A 20,023-nucleotide genomic window follows, 5' to 3' on the forward strand; every position below is an offset into this window, starting at 1 on the left:
TTTTCTTTCTTTCTTTGTACAGATTCAAGCGGAGATTTAATGATAAATATGTTATAGCTAGATAAGTCAAGAATACGATTGATCCAAACCCAATTGCCCTTTGTAGTTGCTTATTTTATTATTATTATTATTTTTTTTTTTCAGTCAAAAAAATTTTTTTCAGCATGTTCGGGCTATTCTTAACCTGCTTCTGCCTGCGGGCCCGGCAACGCCCAGGCCCCATTGAAGGGGGGCCCTTTTCGGGGACGACGGAGAGAATAAGGAGTTACAGTTACTTATCTATTGTTACCTATGTTGTAAAGACACTGTAAATACATCTTGCATAGATCTACTATAACTGCTAAATAAAAGTTTAACTGCCATTTTCCTCAACCTTTGTGTATAAGACCAAAAGTTGAAGTTTTCACTTAACAAGGAGGCATAATAAAAAGCATTGTGCATACAATATTTGAAGGTTAGAGCTTATTTCTATTCTCTGGCACATTGTACCTAAAGAGCAAACCCCAACAAAAGAGGATTTTTTGCTTTTTAAATTAGAATTATATCAAAAGTGGAAATAATTATAATAAAAGAACTTACGATAAGCACAAATGGCGACTACAGAGGCAGGTGAGGATTTATATCCGTTAGCCCTATTGATGGATGACTTGAAGAATGATGATATATCTAATCGTGTCGAAGCAACGAAGAAAATAGACCAGATTGCAATTGCTTTGGGGCCGGAGAGAACCAGAGACGAATTGTTGCCTTTTTTAACTGAAGTGGCGGAGGACGATGAAGATGAGGTTTTTACCGTTCTGGCTGAACATCTGGGTGGATTTGTACCTTATGTTGGTGGGCCTCAGTACTCCTCCTTGTTGCTACCTATCTTGGACACTCTTGCCGGTGCGGAGGAAACCATTGTCAGAGATAGAGCTGTTCAGTCCCTAAACACAATTGCAGAACAGATGCCGGACGATGATTTGTTTAAGTATTTTGTTCCTTTGTTGCAGAGATTGGCTACTGACAGTTGGTTTTCTTCGAAAGTATCTGCATGTGGATTGTTCAAATCTGTGTTCTTAAAGGTTAAGGACGTCCAATCAAGGGTAGATTTGTGGAACTTGTTCATGACCTTAGTACAAGATGAAACACCTATGGTAAGGAGGGCTGTTGGAAGAAATTTACCAGTATTAATCGATCTTTTAACAGAGAATCCCGACCTTTGCACCGAGAAAGATTTGGAGTACATTTCCAGCACATTCCAAACTGTAATCAATGATCCACAGGACTCTGTGAAGTTCTTAGCTGTTGACTGTTTAATTTCTATCCTGAAATTCTTCAACAAGAGAGGGCTGGATACCCACTCTAGAGATTTGCTGAACTCAGCCCTAGCCTTGGCTGGTGATGAGGCCTGGAGAGTTCGTTACATGGTGGCTGATAAATTTGCCGATCTAACTGACGGCTTTGCCTCAAATCCAACTTATATTAATGAACTATTGGAACCATTTTTGAAACTATGTGAAGATAATGAGAGTGATGTAAGAAAAGCAATTGCAAAGCAGGTGTCTGATTTCTCTAAACATATCAAGGATTCCCATGTAATACTAACGAAAATAATACCTGTCCTACAAAGTCTAAGTATGGACGAAAATGAAGATGTAAGAGCCTCTTTAGCTTCAGGAATATCAGATATTGTTTTACTCCTTCAGAAAGAACAAGTCGTAGAATATGTCTTCCCAATATTCTTGAACATGCTAAGAGATGAAATTCCTGATGTTCGTTTAAATATTATTGGAAAGTTGAAAGTCGTGAATGATGTAATTGGCATAGATATGCTGACCGACTCACTTTTACCAGCCATTTCTGAACTAGCAAAGGATAACAGCTGGAGGGTTCGTTTGGCGATTATTGAGTATGTTCCTATTTTAGCAGAACAATTGGGAGTTAATTTTTTTAACAGTCAATTAAGTGACTTGTGTCTGTCCTGGCTTTGGGATGCAGTGTATTCCATTAGAGCTGCTGCCATAATTAACTTGCAGAAGTTGACAAATATATTTGGTTCTGACTGGTGCAATACCGAAATAGTCCCACGTCTCCTAGGTCTTGACCCTCAACTAATAGAAAACTTCATCTATAGGATTACATTGTTGAATACATTCAAGGCTTTAGTATCAGTTTTATCTCCAGATGTGGTTGCCAATCAAATATTACCACATGTTCTAGAATTAACAAGCGATCAGGTTCCAAACATTAGATTCAATGTTGCGAAGACATACCCTAAGATAGTGGAGGTTTTGCACAAGGACAGTGCTAAATATGACGCTTTGATCAAGGATACAATATATACGTCATTAAACGAGCTTTGTCAAGACCCTGATTTTGATGTCAGATATTTCGCAAACGAAAGTATGAAAGAATGTAAGACTATTGTTAAATAAAAATATATAAAAGTAACCGATAAGTAATCTCATTAATAACATATTTCCCTCCCATGTAATAAAATATTTTCATTAAACCTAGTATATATATATATAAATGGTAAATTTAAACTGGTATCTCATTAATTGTACTATAACTGTCCTCTACAAGGTCATTCTCTGGCTCAAGTTTAACACTAATATTTTCCTCTTGTTTTATAGGTATTAGATCAATTGTAGGCTCCGTCTTTATAGGAACAAGATCAGCCGTATGTTCGGTCTTTATAGTGGTGTTGTTTTTAGATTTGAGGGATGTAGAATCATCATCTATGGAAACATTTAATACTGCTGTTAAATCTTTTTCCAAAAGTTTGATATCCAAATCCATTAGAAATTTCATCCACTTGGAATAACTTGTAATATTTGATTTAATTGAGTCGTTAAGTTTTGAGATTGTTGTAAATGTTTGGTTAGTTATCGGACGTTGTTTTGGTTCTGAGTTTTCATTAACATGAAAAATCTCAAAATCTCCCCTTGATTTTCCAACAACTTGTCCAAAACCAACTAAAAGGCCATTTATTTCAGTCCATAGCCGTCTAGGTAACCATTCCTGGAGAGCCTTACGTGTGTCATTCGGATTTTTGCATTTTTTGGGATCAACCCAATTCCACATTTTACAAAACCGATCAACATGAACATCAACACATATTCCTTCGATTTTTCCCCAAGCTTTTTGAAGAGTAAGATAACCCATTTTGGGGCCTACACCAGGCAGCCCTAGGATATCAGTAACATTAGCAGGCACATCTGCTCCGTATTGTTCATTTAAAATCTTGGCAGTACGTTTAATAAAATTGGCTTTTCTTTTATGGAACCCTACCGAGTGAATCAAACCATCTAAAACTTCTTCATCTATCCTCAATAAAGATTCTAGTGTAATTCCTTGTGAGTCATGCAACTCTTCAATGCAGTATTTCATAATTTTGTACATTCCCATTGCTGTAACCTCGTCCTTTGTTTGAGCCGAGAGCATGACTCCTATAAGAACTTGTAATCTGTAATTCCTTGGTTGGATGTCAGTTTTCTTTATCCCGCACATTTCACCCACAGTCATTGGTATCGATGACCCACCGATAAGATCAACAGGAGCACGGATAAAGCCTCTCATCCATCTCATTTTTTTATACATCTCTGGGAAATTCTTCGGAAGTTTCTGAAGACTCTCGTCATCGAGGTCGGTAAATATTGTGTCGTCAAAAGGTTGAGACCATCTGTTAGGGACATTCCCATTACGCATCACAATCCACTTGAAATATTCATCATTTTTCAGGGATTTCACCCAATCAATATCTACATAATCTCTATCGACCACTCCATTTTCATTCTCTATTTTGATGACAGCTTTCTTCGGCTTCTTGAAATAAGGTGATTCAGCTTCCTGTTTCAAAGGCAAAGTCTTCCTTTTCCGTAATATAGCCATACTCCTATTTATTGCACCAAATGATCTTATTTTTATCATACATTGAAGTATATCAGGCATTAAATATCACTTGTTATAACAGATTTACAGTTAGTAAACTTAACTACTCATCGCTTAGTAATAATGAATGGATGGCCTTCTAGGACTGATAAAAAAAAATGTATGAAAAAGAAAGAAAAACCAGGATTCTGCGGACTCGTCTAAGAGGACTTAACGATTAAACGATATCAACTAAACTGCAGTTTATAGTATGGCCAATAAGAATATCAGAATAATAGTCAGCAATATAATAAGAGAGCAGGGTCCGTTTTCCCTTGCTGCGTTGGAGAAGTTTGTGAGCCTTCTCTTTGCTCTGTCCAAGTTTCTGGAACTGGAATCTAGTAAGTTTTCCAGATCATCCAGCACATGCTCATTTTGGTCAGTAACTTCTTGGTTTATTTCTATTGATATACCATGTGTACTATGTACTGTGCTGGCTAAGTTATCGAGATGAGAATCTTGTTCTAGCATCTGTTGTTGTTGTCTAGCAAATAACTCGTCGTTTGATATACGTTCGTCCAGGTATGGTGCACTTCTGCTTTGCTGATCAGACTCTTGTTCCTGATTCTCTTCTTCATAGTCATGATAAGGTTGAAATGACATGGTTTGAGGAGGTATTTGAGCTGGCGGAGAGATATCATTAGGAAATGTCTCAAGATCGTCATTGAACCTCACCTTTTTCTGGTTTGAATCTAGCCCCAATAGATCTTCATCAGACCCGCTTGTTGTTACTTCTGCAGCACCACTGCTCATTATCTCTCCAGTACCACTAGTTTCCACTGTTTCTCCCATGGGGACAAATCGGTATAGTTCAACATCCACATGCTTATCCTTGCTCAAATTGTCCAAAATATCATTGTACTGAGCTTGATAAGTTTGAAAATCAGATACCGTGCTGTTGTCATCCAAAAGCTCTAACACAATACTCAGCTGCTGTTTCAACATAACACTGTCTGAGTTTGAAGGCTCCATCCCTAATTCTTCCACCAACCGTTGCCTCTCCTCTACTATATCCCGCAGCTTGTCCAATTCATAAGAAACCTTCAGTATAGACATGTTTCTATTTTATAAGTATCTGTTATCTGTGTATCTCCTGTTCAATGTGGACTCTTGATGAATTTCTAATGAATTAGCACTGTGTAGCTTTTTTTTTTTTTATTGATTTTTTTTTTTTAATTTTAGCCATTTTCGGGATGGGAGACTATATAAAGAAACTATATAAAGAAACAAAGCGGTCGTTGTTGTATCCTAACATAATAGAGATCAAGGCTGCTATAGATATAATATATCTGGTTCATTGAGTATTTTGAGGTTTTTTGTTATTAAACCACATAGTTTTTGTATCAGAGACTAGACCAGTGAGAAGGGGAGGTTTAAATAAGAAATGGATCAGAGAGACGTTACGGATAAAGAGGTGGAAGAAGACCAAGAGAGTGTACTGTCCAACTTAGATTTTAATGGACAGGAAGAAGAAGTGAAGCTTGGAGTGCGTAGTGAACTAAATTTGTCTGAATACTGTGTTAGTAGTGACGCTGATACTGAAAAGATGGATGAAGAAGACGAGGATGTCATGCATCCAAAGCTCAGTAGCTTGATTTCTGAGCAAGTTAAGCGTGAATTAGAAGACGCTGTTGATGATAATGAGGATAATAAGAAACGGTTCAAATTAGAGAGCTCTATGGTTGAAGAGAACAATGATATAATTGACTCTAATACGGATGTTCATACACCTACGAGGGATAAACTTGAAGAAAGTCAACATGAACTAACAAATGTAGTACCTGAGCACATTCGTAAGGAGGTTGAAGGGGAGAGTTTTGTGGATAAGGAGATTGGTGGGACTTCTATTGTTGATTCGGCTGGCGAGGCTTCTGCAGAGGGTTCAATTGAGTTGACACCCGAAGATAAACTAGAGCCAAGGGAGCAAGATATTAATTCACACCAAATTGTACAGAGTGAAGATATCTACTCGCCGAAGGATGAGATAGCCGAATCACAAGTGGCTTCACCTACGAAAACTTCTGATGTACCTTCCGTTCAAGAAAGTCAAGAACAACAACACCAAGAAGAAGAACCTCAAGAAAATAAGGAGATTACTGTGCCAGAGGAGGATAGACCTCTACAAGAGGAAGAGGTAGAGGCAGACGGTACGAAACAAGAGGAGTCAATGGATGAAGAAGACACTCATCCGAAAGATATGATCGAGAATAGAGTCGATGAAAGAGTCGATGAAAGAGTCGATGAAAGAGTCGATGAAAGAGTCGATTATAGAGTCGAGAATAGTCAAATGGAGAATTCCACTGAAAATGATGTACCTGATTCTGTTGCCGTGGATGACACCAATGACGAGTCTACAGTATACAATACCACCACGGCTCCTGAAGAAGTACGCGATAGTAATAGTATTGATGAAGGTAATAATGCCGATGAAGATGAAGGGGAAGTAGGTGATGCAGACGATGATGAGGAGGAGGACGATGACATCGAAGAAGACGAAGAGGATGAGGAAGATTCTCAAGTAGGTGATGTGTCAATGGACGCCAGCAAGAAACGTAAGCGTAAGAAGTCCTTCATTTTGCCGATGGTAATGGAAGAGCAAAGACAGCAAGCTCTGAAGGAGATCACTGACATTGAGTATAAATTTGCTGAACTGAGACAGAAACTATATGAGAACAAGCTGAAGAGACTAGAGACGGAGCTGCAGATGTGTGCCGAGGGCTCGCACCCTGAACTACACGAATACTATGAGAAGATCGCCAAGCTGCGCGACTTCAGACTCAATAGAACATACCAAAGGCAGAAGTATGAGCTCAAATGCATCGATATAGAGACCCGTGCCACCCGTACCATGATACATCAAAACTTCCTACGATGTGTCAACGAACTGAGGAGCCAGCTGCTCCAGGATACCACAACAAACTGGTACGACATCAACAAGGAGAGGCGTGATATGGATATTATAATACCCGACATAAACTACCACGTACCGATAAAGACAATGCACAAAACCCTGAGCTGTATCACGGGCTACGCAGGCCCGGCACAACCGCGCAAGTACCTCGGAGAACCGGTATCTGAAGACCTCCAATGTGAAAACATCGAATACCGCTACCAGGGCAACCCAGTAGACAAACTCGAGGTCATAGTCGACCGCATGCGTCTCAACAACGAGCTCTCGGACCTAGAGGGCCTCAAACGCTTCTACCACGCCTTCCCAGGCGCCCCAAACCTATCAAGCCTCCGCGACTCAGAGATACAAGAAGACCTCCAGTGCTTGAAACCAACGTGACCACATCCGTACAGATGTTTCGTACTATTTTTTTATTTTCTTTAAATGATATATAAATATCACATGACCATGATCAATAGTAATCGTTAGTTGGCCCCCCCACAGTACCTTCACACGACAGCCTGCTCTCGAGAGCCCTCACAAAGCCGCACTCGAGGCCCAAACAAAAAAATGGTGCGTCTGCTTTTTGCTCTCTACGGATTTACTCTGCCAACAGTCCACAGAGAGATTTAAGTGCCATTAAAGCTACAACAGAGTGGGAACAAGAAAGCCACAGTTTGTACGGCGTTTTCTATGCTGGGCTCTCTCTCGCCTATTTGTGTGCTTTGGCCAGGCGATGTGGAATAATGAAGAGAATATTTAGATTTATGTGTCAAAAAAGGGAAATACCAGTGAATTAGCCGTAGAGAGAACATCGAGATTGAAAAATTTCGTCATCGACCTTTGATTTTTGTTTTTTGCATATATATATAAAGTGATTATATATTGATAACAAAACCTTTAAATTTCCTTGAATTCATCTATCATACGAATAGAAGAGAATCGTCAAACAAACAAAAAAATTAATTATATATTATACAATGGCTCTAAAGGACTCTGATAAGTTTGCTACTAAGGCTATCCATGCTGGTGCTCACCAGGATATCCATGGTTCTGTTATTGAACCAATCTCTTTGTCTACTACTTTCAAGCAGTCTGCTCCAGCTCAACCAATTGGTACCTATGAGTACTCTAGATCTCAAAACCCAAACAGAGAGAACTTGGAAGATGCTATTGCTGCTTTGGAAGGTGGTAAGTACGGTTTGGCCTTCTCTTCTGGTTCTGCCACTACTGCTGTTATCCTGCAGAGTTTGCCACAGGGCTCTCACGCCGTCTCCATTGGCGATGTCTACGGTGGTACTCACAGATACTTCACCAAGGTTGCCAATGCCCACGGTGTTGAGACCTCCTTCACCAACAACTTGGTCGAGGAGTTGCCTTCTTTGGTCAAGGAAAACACTAAGTTGGTCTGGATCGAATCTCCAACCAACCCTACCTTGAAGGTTACTGATATCCAACTTGTGGCCGACTCCATCAAGAAGATCAGCAAGGACATCATCCTTGTTGTCGACAACACCTTCTTGTCCCCATACTTGTCTAACCCATTGAAGTTCGGTGCCGACGTGGTCGTCCACTCTGCCACCAAATACATTAACGGTCACTCTGATGTGGTCCTAGGTGTCCTAGCCACCAACAACAAGGAACTATACGAAAAGTTCCAATTTTTGCAAAACGCCATCGGCTGTATCCCATCTCCATTTGACGCTTGGTTGACTCACCGTGGTTTGAAGACTTTGCACTTGCGTGTCAGACAGGCCTCCTTGAACGCCTTAAAAATCGCTACTTTCCTACAGAACAACGAAAACGTCATCGCCATCAACTACCCAGGTTTGGAATCCCATCCAAACTACGACGTCGTTAAGAAGCAACACCGTGAAGCCCTAGGTGGTGGTATGATCTCCTTCAGAATCAAGGGTGGTGCCGAAGGTGCTGCTAAGTTCTCTTCCTCTACTAGACTCTTCACTTTGGCTGAGTCTCTAGGTGGTATCGAGTCCCTACTAGAAGTCCCAGCTGTCATGACCCACGGTGGTATCCCAAAGGAGTCCAGAGAAGCCTCTGGTGTCTACGACGACTTGGTCAGATTGTCCGTCGGTATTGAGGACGCTGACGATCTATTGGATGACATCAAGCAAGCTTTACAAGCTGCTACTGCATAATTAATACACTTTCCTTTTTTTTTAAATCATTGAAAATAAAACTAAAATAAAAATTACATGTATTATGAAATTGCAAAAACAGACATATTTTGTTTTTCTAAAAAAATAAAAAAATATTATATTAATATATCCCATAGATTGTAATTTATCTCCCTTCTAATAGGTACTGTATATTAAAAAAAAAAAAATAATAATAATAATAATAATAATAATAACTATAAATTCTTCTATTTGACGTAATAATATCAATAAATATATGAAAGTAGTACAAAAAGCATTTATATATATATATATATGTTTCTACATATTTGTCATTTTTTACGTTGTTAATAAATCGCTACACGCTGGGATCTCTCAGTTTTGTCTGTGCTATCTTGAATATGTCAAAAGGTGATAGTTGTTGGTCATCTCATATTAATAGGAAAGATAACTACATCACCAAAATTCCCTATATTAGCAAATATAAGCAAGCGACTTTTTGTAATGACTGTTGCTTTACGAACTCGGAACCCTCCCAAGATAGATGCAGGTATAGATGCAAGTAATATCATAGAGGACAATGGAGATAGTTCTAATTCTAAGAATAGAATAACACGTAGGAGGCGAAGAAGGGCAGAGGAGGAGGAGAAATACAGTGATGACGATAACTTAAATGAATTTAATGATGACGGCACGTTGAAGACAGAAGCTACAATAAAAACCGACAGCGGTAATGGGAGACCCTTCGAGGTAGTAGCTGGATTACCCTGTAGTTTAGATATCCCACAGTACAATTCTGCATTGACGGCGCCACTATCAGTGAGAGATTCTGCCGTGTTGTATAATTCATTGATCAGCTCCAGACGGACGTGGATATCAGGTGAAATGTTTGAAGTGTATTGGACGAGAGCTAACAAAGTCCCATCGCTTGCTATAAAGGATGCCAGTGTACTGAAGGAGCTTGAAACTTCGAAAGATCAGGATAATACTGGTAAGGATAGAATGCAAAAGATGTGTGATTGTGAGATGCTGGCTGGTCCGCACACTTTTGGCGTCAAATTGTTTATAGTTAAGGATGAAGAGATCGAGAAGAAATGGCAACTAGATCAAGATTCTAAGAAGAAAGAGAAAGAGGAGAAGAAGAAACTCGAGGTTGAAATGAGGAAGAAAAGGGCTGAAGAGAAGAAACAAAATCTGTTGCAGAAGAAGCAAGAAAGGGAGAAACAAATGCAATTACAGAAAGAGGCCAGAGCAAGAGCTAAGAAAGAGCAAGCTGAAGCAAGGATAAGACAAAGGGAAGAGCAGAAAAGGTTGAAACAACTGGAGAAGGAGAAACTAAGAGAAATGAAGGCATCAGCTCCAAAAGCCAAGAAAGAACCGTCTAAGAAAAAGGCAGATCAAAATATGATTGCGAACTTGAATATGATGGCCCAACGTGACCCAGAACTGAAAAAATTAATGGCCAAAGTGGCGGGAGGACAGGCAGATGGTGATGAGATAGAAAAATTTAAAAAGATTATTGACTTCGCAAAGAATATGCCTCCGCCTAGGGACGATAACCCAGCCGAGAACAAGTCTCAAGAAGAAGTTTCGGTCGCTGAAAAGAAGGCCACCAAAACGACAGTTATTGAAGCTACTAAAACTACGAAGAAATTAACTGAAACAGCTAACAAGAAAACATCCGATAATAGCTCATTATCGAATATCCAACCAAGATCGTCTGTAGTAGTTAAGACAGATCTAATAAGCAATGATGGAATAAAATCAGAAGCTAAAAACGACACATATGATAAAGAAGGAGACACTTTATCATCTACAAATGATCAAAGAGCATCCACTGAACACCGTCTTAATACTACTAAAAATAATGTAGAATTATCATCAAAAACTGGTGGTAATACGGAAAAAGAAAACTCTAAACCAAAGGTTAAGAAAGAATTAGTCAATTCGACCCAATCGGAAAGTATTAATGATGTGAAAAAGGAGTCTAAGGAAACTACAAAAAAAAATAAAAAGAAACCTGTTTTAAAGGAACAAGAAATGACAGAGGAGGAGAAAGATATGCAACTGACTGCATTTCAACAAAAATATGTAAATGGTGCGGAGATTGTCATTGAGTTTAATGAAAACTCAAATTTTAGATTCCTTCTCCCGAAAAAGGCAATAATAGAGAACCAAGGCGACGCTTTTAAAATGTCTTGGTTATTAGTACATAACCAAAAGGATATTGATAGATTTAAGAATAGAAGAATTAAAGAGTTGACTAAGAGGATACATAATAATGAGGAAAAGCAGAAAGTTACTAATGAGTATGAAGTGTACAGAGATCATAATTGTCCAACACCATTGTTCACTTCGTTGACTGTCACTTTAAAGGGTATTCATAGGAAGTTTGATCAAATATTGCTAAATAGTTTTGATCCAATTGAACAAGTGCAGCTAAATATGAAGGATATATTAAATATTGGTACAAGATTGTCTGGTTATAATTTATGGTACCAGTTGGATGGCTATGATGATCAGAATATGGCTGAAGAACTGCGGATAGAATTAAATGAGTTCGAACAATCATTAAAACCCAAAAGGCAAAAAAGAAACTAATATACTAGTTCATACAGTTGTTGCTTTTTGTATAAAGAAAAAAAAATGGAACAACCCTAACAATTTATATCTGGATGATATAGTGATATTTATGTTATTTGCTGCGGATTTTAATTAATTTTAAGGTAGGCATAGTAATGAAATTCTATAGTTTTAAAACTAAATATTATTAAAAAGGTTATAAACAAGAATTGATAGAAGATAGCTTAACCTTCTATCAATTCAATTGAAAAGATGAAATATAAGGAAAAAAACGAGTAAATAGATTAGACCTCCCATAAAGAATAAACGAAATATAAAAAATGTAAATTGATCTTTTGATTTTTTTTTTTTGTTTATTTATATCCTTCTGTTGTCATTAAATAGGAAAATAAAGAAAAAATTAGGGTATTATCTTCTAGATTTCCCTTTAGATCAACAAAGCAGCAGCAGCTAGCAAAGCCAAAGAGGAGCCGGCCTTTAGGTTGTTACCAGCATCGCTGAAAGTGGAAATAACTTGGGAAGATGAAGCAGCCTTGGAGGAGGAAGAAGTGGTAGTAGCCTTGGAGGTGGTTTCCTTGGCAGAAGAAGAAGTAGAGTAAGTGATGGTAGCAGAAGAAGAGAAGGAGCTTGGGATGGTGGAGATAGAAGAGATTGGAGAAGAAGTAGCCTTTTCAGAAGAGGAAGAAGAGGTGGCGGAAGCGGATGAAGAAGAGGAAGAAGAGGAAGAAGCGCTAGAAGATGTGGATGAAGCAGAGGAGGATGCAGAGGAGGAAGAATCACCTAGAGAAACGTTGACATCAGAACAAGAGGACTTGAAGGCCTCGTAAGCAGCATCAGCGTTACCGTTTGGACAGATAGAATCCAAACAGCTCTTGATAGCAGTGTTTTCGTTCTCACAGAAACAACCAATCTCATTCAAACTGCTGCATGAACTTTGCTTGCTAACTTGGGAAACACAGGCCAACAAACAGGCTGGAGGAGTAGCAATGGCTTGAGAAGCCAACATAGCCAAAACAACAGAAACAATGGTAGCTTGCATTTTTATATATCTGATTTAGTATAGTTTGGTTTTGTTTTTTTCTAGTTTAAGACTATTATCTGTAATAGAAAGTAGCCTCTTTAAATAGAACAATCGTTAAATCAATCCTTTAGACTTTTTTTTTCAGTTTTATATTGTTTATTTATAAAAATCCTTATATCGAAATTTCTTTTTGTCCCTCTCCGTTCTCGACTTTACTGGGGCAAAAAAATAAAAAAAATTTTCTTATTATTAGTAGTGAAATTTCAAAAAAAAAAAAAAAAAAACTGCAAATTTCATTGAAATTACAAAAAAAAAAAGAAATGTAAACTTCTTCCTACGGCAATTGCTCTTCCAAATTTACCTTTCTCGATCCCAGCGCGTTTTTGTTTTGTTTTTGTTTTCTCACTAGCACCCTTTTCTAAGGCTTTTTGGTAACCCGCTATAATAGCAGCTCTCTCTATCTTTCTGTAGTTGGGCCCTTTTTTCTGTTGCCTTTCTTCTTTACTACTGCATATTCTATGCTAAAATTTTTTTTGTGATTGTTTATTTACATTTGTAAAAAAAAAAAAAAAAAAAAAGGGCCGAGGGGAATTCCCGGGTAATAAATGGGGGGACTACTATTTTTGGTAGCCATTTGAAAATAAACAAAAAAACGTCATAATGTACGCTGCAGGGTAACAGGGAAAGTACATAAGTGAAGGGATGGGCGGCTAATGCTTCTTTGTTTTTAACAAAACAACAGCGGCTAATGTTTCAGTTAACTTAGTTTTGAGGTTATTACCCCTTTTTTTTTCTAGTGGAAAAAAAGAACGGCGGCTAAAATCTCACATATAAAAGGGGACCACATTTCTCTTTTTTATTTTGGGAAAAAAAGATTTCCGATTTTCTTTTCCCTTGATATAGGTTCTCTAATGAACTTAACTTGATACTTCTATAAGTATTGATAAAACTTGATATGACTATACTATTAGGATATTAACATATGATGAAAAGACATGATGAGGTATTATATTATAAAACTGAGGTAATGTATGATAAAATATTATACTGATACATATGTGAAAAAAGATACTGATGAACTCTACTTATAGTAAGGTAAGTAAGTGCTTATTTATGAGATTGATGCTCTATTGTGATAAAAAAATGATTTTGTTGTTTAATTTGTACTTGGTTGGAATATATATGAACAGAGAGATATAAACAAGAGAAAAGTTGCACTACTGAAGTAGTCGTGTTTCTTCCTTATGTTAATGGTTTGTATTTGTGCATTATCTTTTCGGTATATCTGGAGGGGATTGAAATGATGACTGTGGAAATTGTGCATTAGATTGTATGTTTTGTTCTGGTATTAGAAGGTTGCCCTCTGAATCGTACTTTGGAACTTCGATATCTTTTCTTAAATGACCGTCTTTCTCTAGTTGACCAACGACAAGTGGCTCAAAGAATCGAGCGCCTGTATATATGCCGACTAATGATACCACACCAATTGTAACAAGATCAAACCCTTTGACACGACTCATTTTTTTTTTATTATTATATGGTCTTGATTAACTATTTTTTATGCTCTTTTTTAATTCTCTTTCGTCTTTTCACTATCCCCCCTGTACAGCGATTTCCTTGATCTTAATCTTAACCTTTTATTTTTTATTTTTTATTTTTTTTTATAGACCCTTGGGTGTCAAAAGAAATTTCTTTTAGAGCACAAAAAGTCGAAGAATTGAGATTTGCCGATCTTTTTAAGTTTTTTGCTCTTTTGGAGGCGTGAAAAAATAAAAAAAAAAAGGGTAGTTTTAATTACAAATGCATTTATTGTATTCTTAATGTTTCTGCAAACATCATATTTTAATACAGTAACACAAAAAACGATTTAAAGCAAAACTGTTACGGCATCACTTATTATTGGTAATTGTGGTTTTGCCTCTATTGTATATGAATTTTGGTGTATATAGAACATCTCTGGTCTCATTGGGAAGAAAAAGCCTCTCATTTGTATTCGATAAAAATATCTCGAAAAGAACTGTTCTACCAATTGCACTTAAAAGAAACATGGCATCCGCAACTAAATATAAGGACCTGAAGGTCAACTTTCTAAAACCAGATTTGGATGATAGAGAGTATCGTTATATTCAATTACCAAATAATTTAAAGGCATTAGTGATCCAGGATAAAACCACTGATAAAGCTGCTGCTGCTTTAGATGTTAATATTGGTGCATTCCAGGATCCAGAAAATCTACCAGGGTTGGCACATTTCTGTGAACATTTGTTATTTATGGGATCTGAAAAATTTCCTGATGAAAACGAATACTCTAGCTACTTAAGTAAGCACGGTGGTTCTTCAAATGCTTACACGGGCTCTCAAAATACTAATTACTTCTTCGAGGTTAACTCTGACCATTTGCATGGTGCATTGGATAGATTTTCTGGCTTTTTTACATCGCCGTTGTTTAATAAGAAGTCAACTGACAAAGAAATCAATGCTGTGGACAGTGAAAACAAGAAGAATTTGCAAAATGATATTTGGAGGATGTATCAACTTGATAAGTCCCTTTCCAATCCCAAGCACCCTTACCACAAATTCTCTACTGGTAACTTGAAAACCTTAGGAGAAATCCCTAAGAGTGAGGGGTTGAATATCAGAGATGAATTACTAAAATTCTACAAGGATTCATATTCAGCAAATTTGATGAAACTATGTATTCTGGGTAAAGAAGATCTAGATACTCTATCGGAATGGGCTTATGAGCTATTTAAAGACGTAGTTAATATCGATCGTCCTTTGCCAATATATGATGCTACAATCTTAGAAAAGGAGCATTTGCAAAAAATTATTAGAGTCAAACCAGTTAAAGATTTAAGAAAGCTCGACATTGCCTTCGTTGTACCAGACTTCGAAAAGAATTGGGATTCTAAAATTCCACATATATTCAGTCATTTATTAGGTCATGAAGGTGATGGTTCTTTACTTGCATATCTGAAAACTTTGGGTTGGGCTAATGAGCTTGCTGCTGGTGGACACACTATCTCTGATGGTAATGCCTTTTTAAATATTGATATTGAACTCACAGATGAAGGTTTGCTACATTATAAAGAAATTGCAGTGTTGATATTTCAGTATATTGAAATGTTAAAGAACTCACTTCCACAGGAGTGGATTTTTAAGGAGTTGCAAGATATTTCTAGAGCAACCTTTAAATTTAAGCAAAAGGGTAGCCCCTCTCAAACTGTTTCTGGTTTAGCTAAGTTACTAGAAAAGGATTATTATCTTCCACCTGAAAACATGTTGGCTTCGAGTTTATTATTGAAATACGAACCTGAGTTGATTAAAAAATATGTTAATGCTTTACAACCAGAATCATCCCGTATTACATTAATCTCTAAAACTTTCGAAGTAGATGCAAAGGAAAATTGGTATGGTACAGAATACAACGTTGAGGATTATTCTGATGAACTTATTAAAGCCTTTAGAGAACCAGGTCTCCATCCAGAATTGCATCTTCCAAGGCCTAACGAATTTATTGCTACCAATTTTGAAGTTGAAAAATTCGATGTCGTTGAACCAACTAATGAGCCATATCTCTTAAAAGATGATATCTGTAGTAAACTTTGGTACAAAAGAGATGATAGGTTCTGGCAACCTCGTGGTTATATTTATGTTACATTGAAGCTACCTAATACGCATTCTAGTATAATCTCAAGCATGCTTACAACTCTGTATGTGCAAATGGTTAATGATTACTTGAAGAACTTGCAATACGATGCTGCATGTGCCAATATACATGTATCGTTTGTCAAAACCAACCAAGGTTTAGATCTAACCGTTTCTGGGTTTAACGAGAAGCTATTAATCCTCGTAAGGAGAGTTCTAGAAGGTATTAAATCTTTTGATCCATCGAAGGAGAGATTTGAAGTATTCAAAGATAAAAGTATTCTCCACTTGAAAAACCAATTGATGGAAGTTCCATACAGTCAAATGACTGGTTTGTACAATAGTGTTATTAATGAAAGAACTTGGACCAATGCTGATAAACTGGAAATAGTGAAATTGTCGACCTTCGAACAATTGAGGGTATTTGTCAAGACCATTTACGAGGGTGTATTCTATGAAACCCTGGTTCATGGTAATCTGAAAATAGAAGAAGCTAAGGAAGTTGATTCTTTGGTCTCTAATTTAATAAGAAAGGATGCTATTCAAAATTTAGATGTGCAAGGAAGTAGGTTGCGTTCTTATATTCTTCCAAAAGGCCAAACATTCTCTTATGATAGGCCACTATATGATGAAAGGAATGTGAACTCCTGTATTCACCATGTTATCCAATTGGATGTCTATAATGAGAAACTTTCAGCGCTAAGTGGGCTTTTTGCCCAGATGCTCCACGAACCTTGTTTTGATGTCCTGAGAACTAAAGAACAGTTAGGTTACGTTGTATTCAGCTCTAGTCTAAACAACCATGGTACAGCAAATATAAGAATTTTGATTCAATCAGAGCATACTACACCTTATTTAGAATGGAGAATAGATGAGTTCTACAAAAATTTTGGAGAAACTCTAAAAACTATGAGCGATGAAGACTTTGGGAAACACAAGGATGCTCTGTGTAAAACCTTGTTGCAAAAATTTAAGAACATGAAAGAAGAAAGTTTGAGGTATGTTGCAGCTATTTATTTAGGTGATTATAACTTCACACATCGTCATAAAAAGGCATCTCTAGTCTCTCAATTGACTAGAGAGGATATGATTCAATTCTATAAACAATACATCGTTGGAGCAGATACTACCAAACTAATTGTCAATTTGCAATCTCAATGTGTCAATGAAAAGATCGATGAATCCCAGTTGGATAACGAGCACTATCCAAGTGGTGAGAAGATTGTTGATGTGGGCAAATTCAAGTCTAAGTTATTCTTGGCACCATTGCGTCAACCTACCAAGAAGTTCGAGATCTACAGCACCTAAGTACCAAATACTCATCCATAACTATTATATGTATAATTAAAATAAAAAGACTACAACACTTTCTTTTCTACTTGTATTGTTGAGGTTAACTTCAACAAAGTATTTTGGTCAAGAGTAAGAGCAAATTACGATTTAATTATAAATGAAATGTAGACTTCCTTCGACACCCTGAATCCACAGTACCTCCCCATTATTTATTTCCTTGGGGAGGGAACATAGATAAGAGCTTCCTTTTCCGTCCAAATATAAAATTATTCCTCTTGGAAGCTAGTATTTCAATCTTCATAAGTTGAAACACTGGCAATCAACTGCTGTTAGAAGACAGATATTAGTCGACTGTGGCATGCTTCCGTTGTATTATTTTTGATTCAGGGTTCTTAAAAAGGAACAAAGTAAAAAAAAGACTTCCTAAATTATAAACCAATGATACCTTTTAGTGAATAGAAGTGGATGCCTAAGCTCTATTTATACCACAAATTTTTCGAAAATTTAAGAAATTCAAAATTTTTAAAATTTTACAAAAAAAAAATTCATCATCGTTTATTATGACATCTATGTGGATTAGGTATTGTAGTTAGCCATGGAAAACGTATTATTAACAGCAATAAGCTGGTATTGGATAGGTACATGGATAAGTGATTGTATGACAGAATACTACTGCTTTATTATATTATAATGTTCTGACTTTCAATTCCTATTGTGTGGCAATACAGAAATTTTGATGTGGTGAATTTTATTATAATTTTATATGTTTTGGATGTCGACACTACCAAAAATTACATGAATTTGTATGGTAGTTAAATCTAATACAAATTGTATACTATAGTATCTCTAATACATCATCAATACTTTAACATGAAGAGAATATATTATATTTTGAATAGTATTGAAATGAAAAGTATTGAAGTGACATATATTGAAGTGAATATCACAGGCATGTTACAGCACACCCATAGACCTGGTGTTAGTGACCGGTATTATGTATAACACCGATAAATTAAGAACGCCCTTAATACGGGTAACTTTTTTCACGATCTCGACCCGAGATGCGGCTGCTGGATGCAGTGGCGATTCTCATCGAGTGCAAGCACTTTATGTAAATCACCAAGTCACTGCTCCCAAAGTTCAAATATATATATAATTTATTCTGGTGATCTAACAAGCTTTATATATAACAAACAAGAGAACCAGGTAATAGTAATAATAAAAATAACTCAATATGAGCTCCCCTTCGTTTACATGCAATTCATGTGTTATTCAGTTTCAGACTAGTGACTCCCAGAGATATCACATGAAAACCGAATGGCACCGTTATAACTTGAAGAGAAGAGTAGCTGATCTCCCCCCAATCTCTGCTGGTATGTTTGCGGAGAAAGTACAAATCTCAGAGAGGGAGCAGAAAGAACATCAGGTCGATGAGTTTGGGTTCGCCATACTGAAATCTTTGGATCACAATGGTCACAAGCAGCGGAAACAGAAGAAGAAGAACGATAAGGGCCCAATTAAGCAATTGCAGAAGGAAGAAACCGAAAATGAACTGCATAGAACTGTATCTTCTACGGATTCAGTGACTTCTGAGATGTCACATTTGACTACCAGTGAGTACAACACCACTGATTTTGGTGAAGACACAGCGTCAGAGTACGGATTCACCAGTGATTCCAATTATGACTATGCAACTTCCTCAGAAGATGATACAGATGACGAGGAGGATCACATACATGAAAAGAAGAATGTTAACGAATTCAGTGTAACACAATGTATATATTGTGGTTCCGAGAATAAGGATATAGAGAGAAACTTGAGGCATATGTTCAGATCTCACGGTCTTTATATCCCAGAAAGAAGTTATCTTGTTGATTTAGATGGGCTTCTGAAATTTCTAATCAACCAAATGCTAGTAGAGTTTAACTGTATGTGTTGTAACTACGTTGGATCTAGTCTAGAAAGCACCAGGGCCCATATGGACTCTAAGCGTCATTGCAAACTTCCTTATGAAACCAAAGAGGAGCGTGAAGTAGTTGCGCAATTCTACGATTTCTCCTCCCTAGAAGAAGCACAGGAACATGAGGCTTCTAAAAATACATCAGAGGAGACCAATGAAGCCGATGACGATGATGATAGCGGGATCAATTCGAACTATACCGTTGCTACCATTGACGAATCTGGTTCTGAGTTGACTTTACCCACAGGTGTAAGATTAGGACACAGAGGAGGACAAAGATACTACAGACAAAATCTTCCGCTACCACCTGACCAAAATGATAGCAGGAGAACAGTAACAGCTGCTGATAGAAGAATGATCAGTGGGGTTACTGAAAAACAATACAAAAAGGGAATGAAGAAAATGCAACTATTAGAACAAAAAGCTGCCAGTGAAAGCATTAGAAAAGAGGTTAAGAGAGTCAATTTCCAACCACATTTCAGAGATCCATTGTTACAATGAGTTGTTTGGATCTACTATCTCAAATATATATATCTGTGTGGTAACATATGTGCATATAACATTAATTATAAATAGAG

At 37.1% G+C, this 20,023-nt stretch overlaps 10 protein-coding genes across 10 annotated transcripts; 6 read left to right on the forward strand and 4 right to left on the reverse strand.

The window, feature by feature from the left end:
* Positions 1-590: 590 nt before the first annotated feature.
* Positions 591-2,417, forward strand: TPD3 (protein phosphatase 2A structural subunit TPD3; the record flags this gene model as incomplete). Its single annotated transcript, XM_071053680.1, has 1 exon — positions 591-2,417. The coding sequence occupies one exon, from the start codon at positions 591-593 to the stop codon at positions 2,415-2,417; it is 1,827 nt and encodes a 608-aa protein (XP_070910092.1).
* A 106-nt stretch (positions 2,418-2,523) lies between these two features.
* On the reverse strand, positions 2,524-3,936 carry NTG1 (bifunctional N-glycosylase/AP lyase NTG1; the record flags this gene model as incomplete). Its single annotated transcript, XM_071053681.1, has 1 exon — positions 2,524-3,936. The coding sequence occupies one exon, from the start codon at positions 3,934-3,936 to the stop codon at positions 2,524-2,526; it is 1,413 nt and encodes a 470-aa protein (XP_070910093.1).
* A 183-nt stretch (positions 3,937-4,119) lies between these two features.
* SYN8 (syntaxin) lies at positions 4,120-4,971 on the reverse strand (the record flags this gene model as incomplete). Its single annotated transcript, XM_071053682.1, has 1 exon — positions 4,120-4,971. One exon carries the CDS (start codon positions 4,969-4,971, stop codon positions 4,120-4,122), a length of 852 nt encoding a protein of 283 aa, XP_070910094.1.
* A 328-nt stretch (positions 4,972-5,299) lies between these two features.
* On the forward strand, positions 5,300-7,204 carry DEP1 (Rpd3L histone deacetylase complex subunit DEP1; the record flags this gene model as incomplete). The annotated part of the gene is made up of 1 exon (XM_071053683.1): positions 5,300-7,204. One exon carries the CDS (start codon positions 5,300-5,302, stop codon positions 7,202-7,204), a length of 1,905 nt encoding a protein of 634 aa, XP_070910095.1.
* Positions 7,205-7,785: 581 nt separating this feature from the next.
* Positions 7,786-8,961, forward strand: CYS3 (cystathionine gamma-lyase CYS3; the record flags this gene model as incomplete). Its single annotated transcript, XM_071053684.1, has 1 exon — positions 7,786-8,961. The coding sequence occupies one exon, from the start codon at positions 7,786-7,788 to the stop codon at positions 8,959-8,961; it is 1,176 nt and encodes a 391-aa protein (XP_070910096.1).
* A 483-nt stretch (positions 8,962-9,444) lies between these two features.
* Positions 9,445-11,541, forward strand: SWC3 (Swc3p; the record flags this gene model as incomplete). Its single annotated transcript, XM_071053685.1, has 1 exon — positions 9,445-11,541. The coding sequence occupies one exon, from the start codon at positions 9,445-9,447 to the stop codon at positions 11,539-11,541; it is 2,097 nt and encodes a 698-aa protein (XP_070910097.1).
* A 409-nt stretch (positions 11,542-11,950) lies between these two features.
* Positions 11,951-12,562, reverse strand: CCW14 (Ccw14p; the record flags this gene model as incomplete). The annotated part of the gene is made up of 1 exon (XM_071053686.1): positions 11,951-12,562. The coding sequence occupies one exon, from the start codon at positions 12,560-12,562 to the stop codon at positions 11,951-11,953; it is 612 nt and encodes a 203-aa protein (XP_070910098.1).
* Positions 12,563-13,812: 1,250 nt separating this feature from the next.
* ECM19 (Ecm19p) lies at positions 13,813-14,064 on the reverse strand (the record flags this gene model as incomplete). Its single annotated transcript, XM_071053687.1, has 1 exon — positions 13,813-14,064. One exon carries the CDS (start codon positions 14,062-14,064, stop codon positions 13,813-13,815), a length of 252 nt encoding a protein of 83 aa, XP_070910099.1.
* Positions 14,065-14,473: 409 nt separating this feature from the next.
* Positions 14,474-17,500, forward strand: STE23 (metalloendopeptidase; the record flags this gene model as incomplete). The annotated part of the gene is made up of 1 exon (XM_071053688.1): positions 14,474-17,500. The coding sequence occupies one exon, from the start codon at positions 14,474-14,476 to the stop codon at positions 17,498-17,500; it is 3,027 nt and encodes a 1,008-aa protein (XP_070910100.1).
* A 1,219-nt stretch (positions 17,501-18,719) lies between these two features.
* Positions 18,720-19,946, forward strand: REH1 (Reh1p; the record flags this gene model as incomplete). Its single annotated transcript, XM_071053689.1, has 1 exon — positions 18,720-19,946. One exon carries the CDS (start codon positions 18,720-18,722, stop codon positions 19,944-19,946), a length of 1,227 nt encoding a protein of 408 aa, XP_070910101.1.
* Between the last annotated feature and the right edge of the window lie 77 nt (positions 19,947-20,023).

This window comes from Nakaseomyces bracarensis (genome assembly GCF_045282275.1).
Source record: "Nakaseomyces bracarensis strain CBM3 chromosome Unknown Scaff12_0, whole genome shotgun sequence".
Taxonomy (NCBI): Eukaryota; Fungi; Ascomycota; class Saccharomycetes; order Saccharomycetales; family Saccharomycetaceae; genus Nakaseomyces; species Nakaseomyces bracarensis.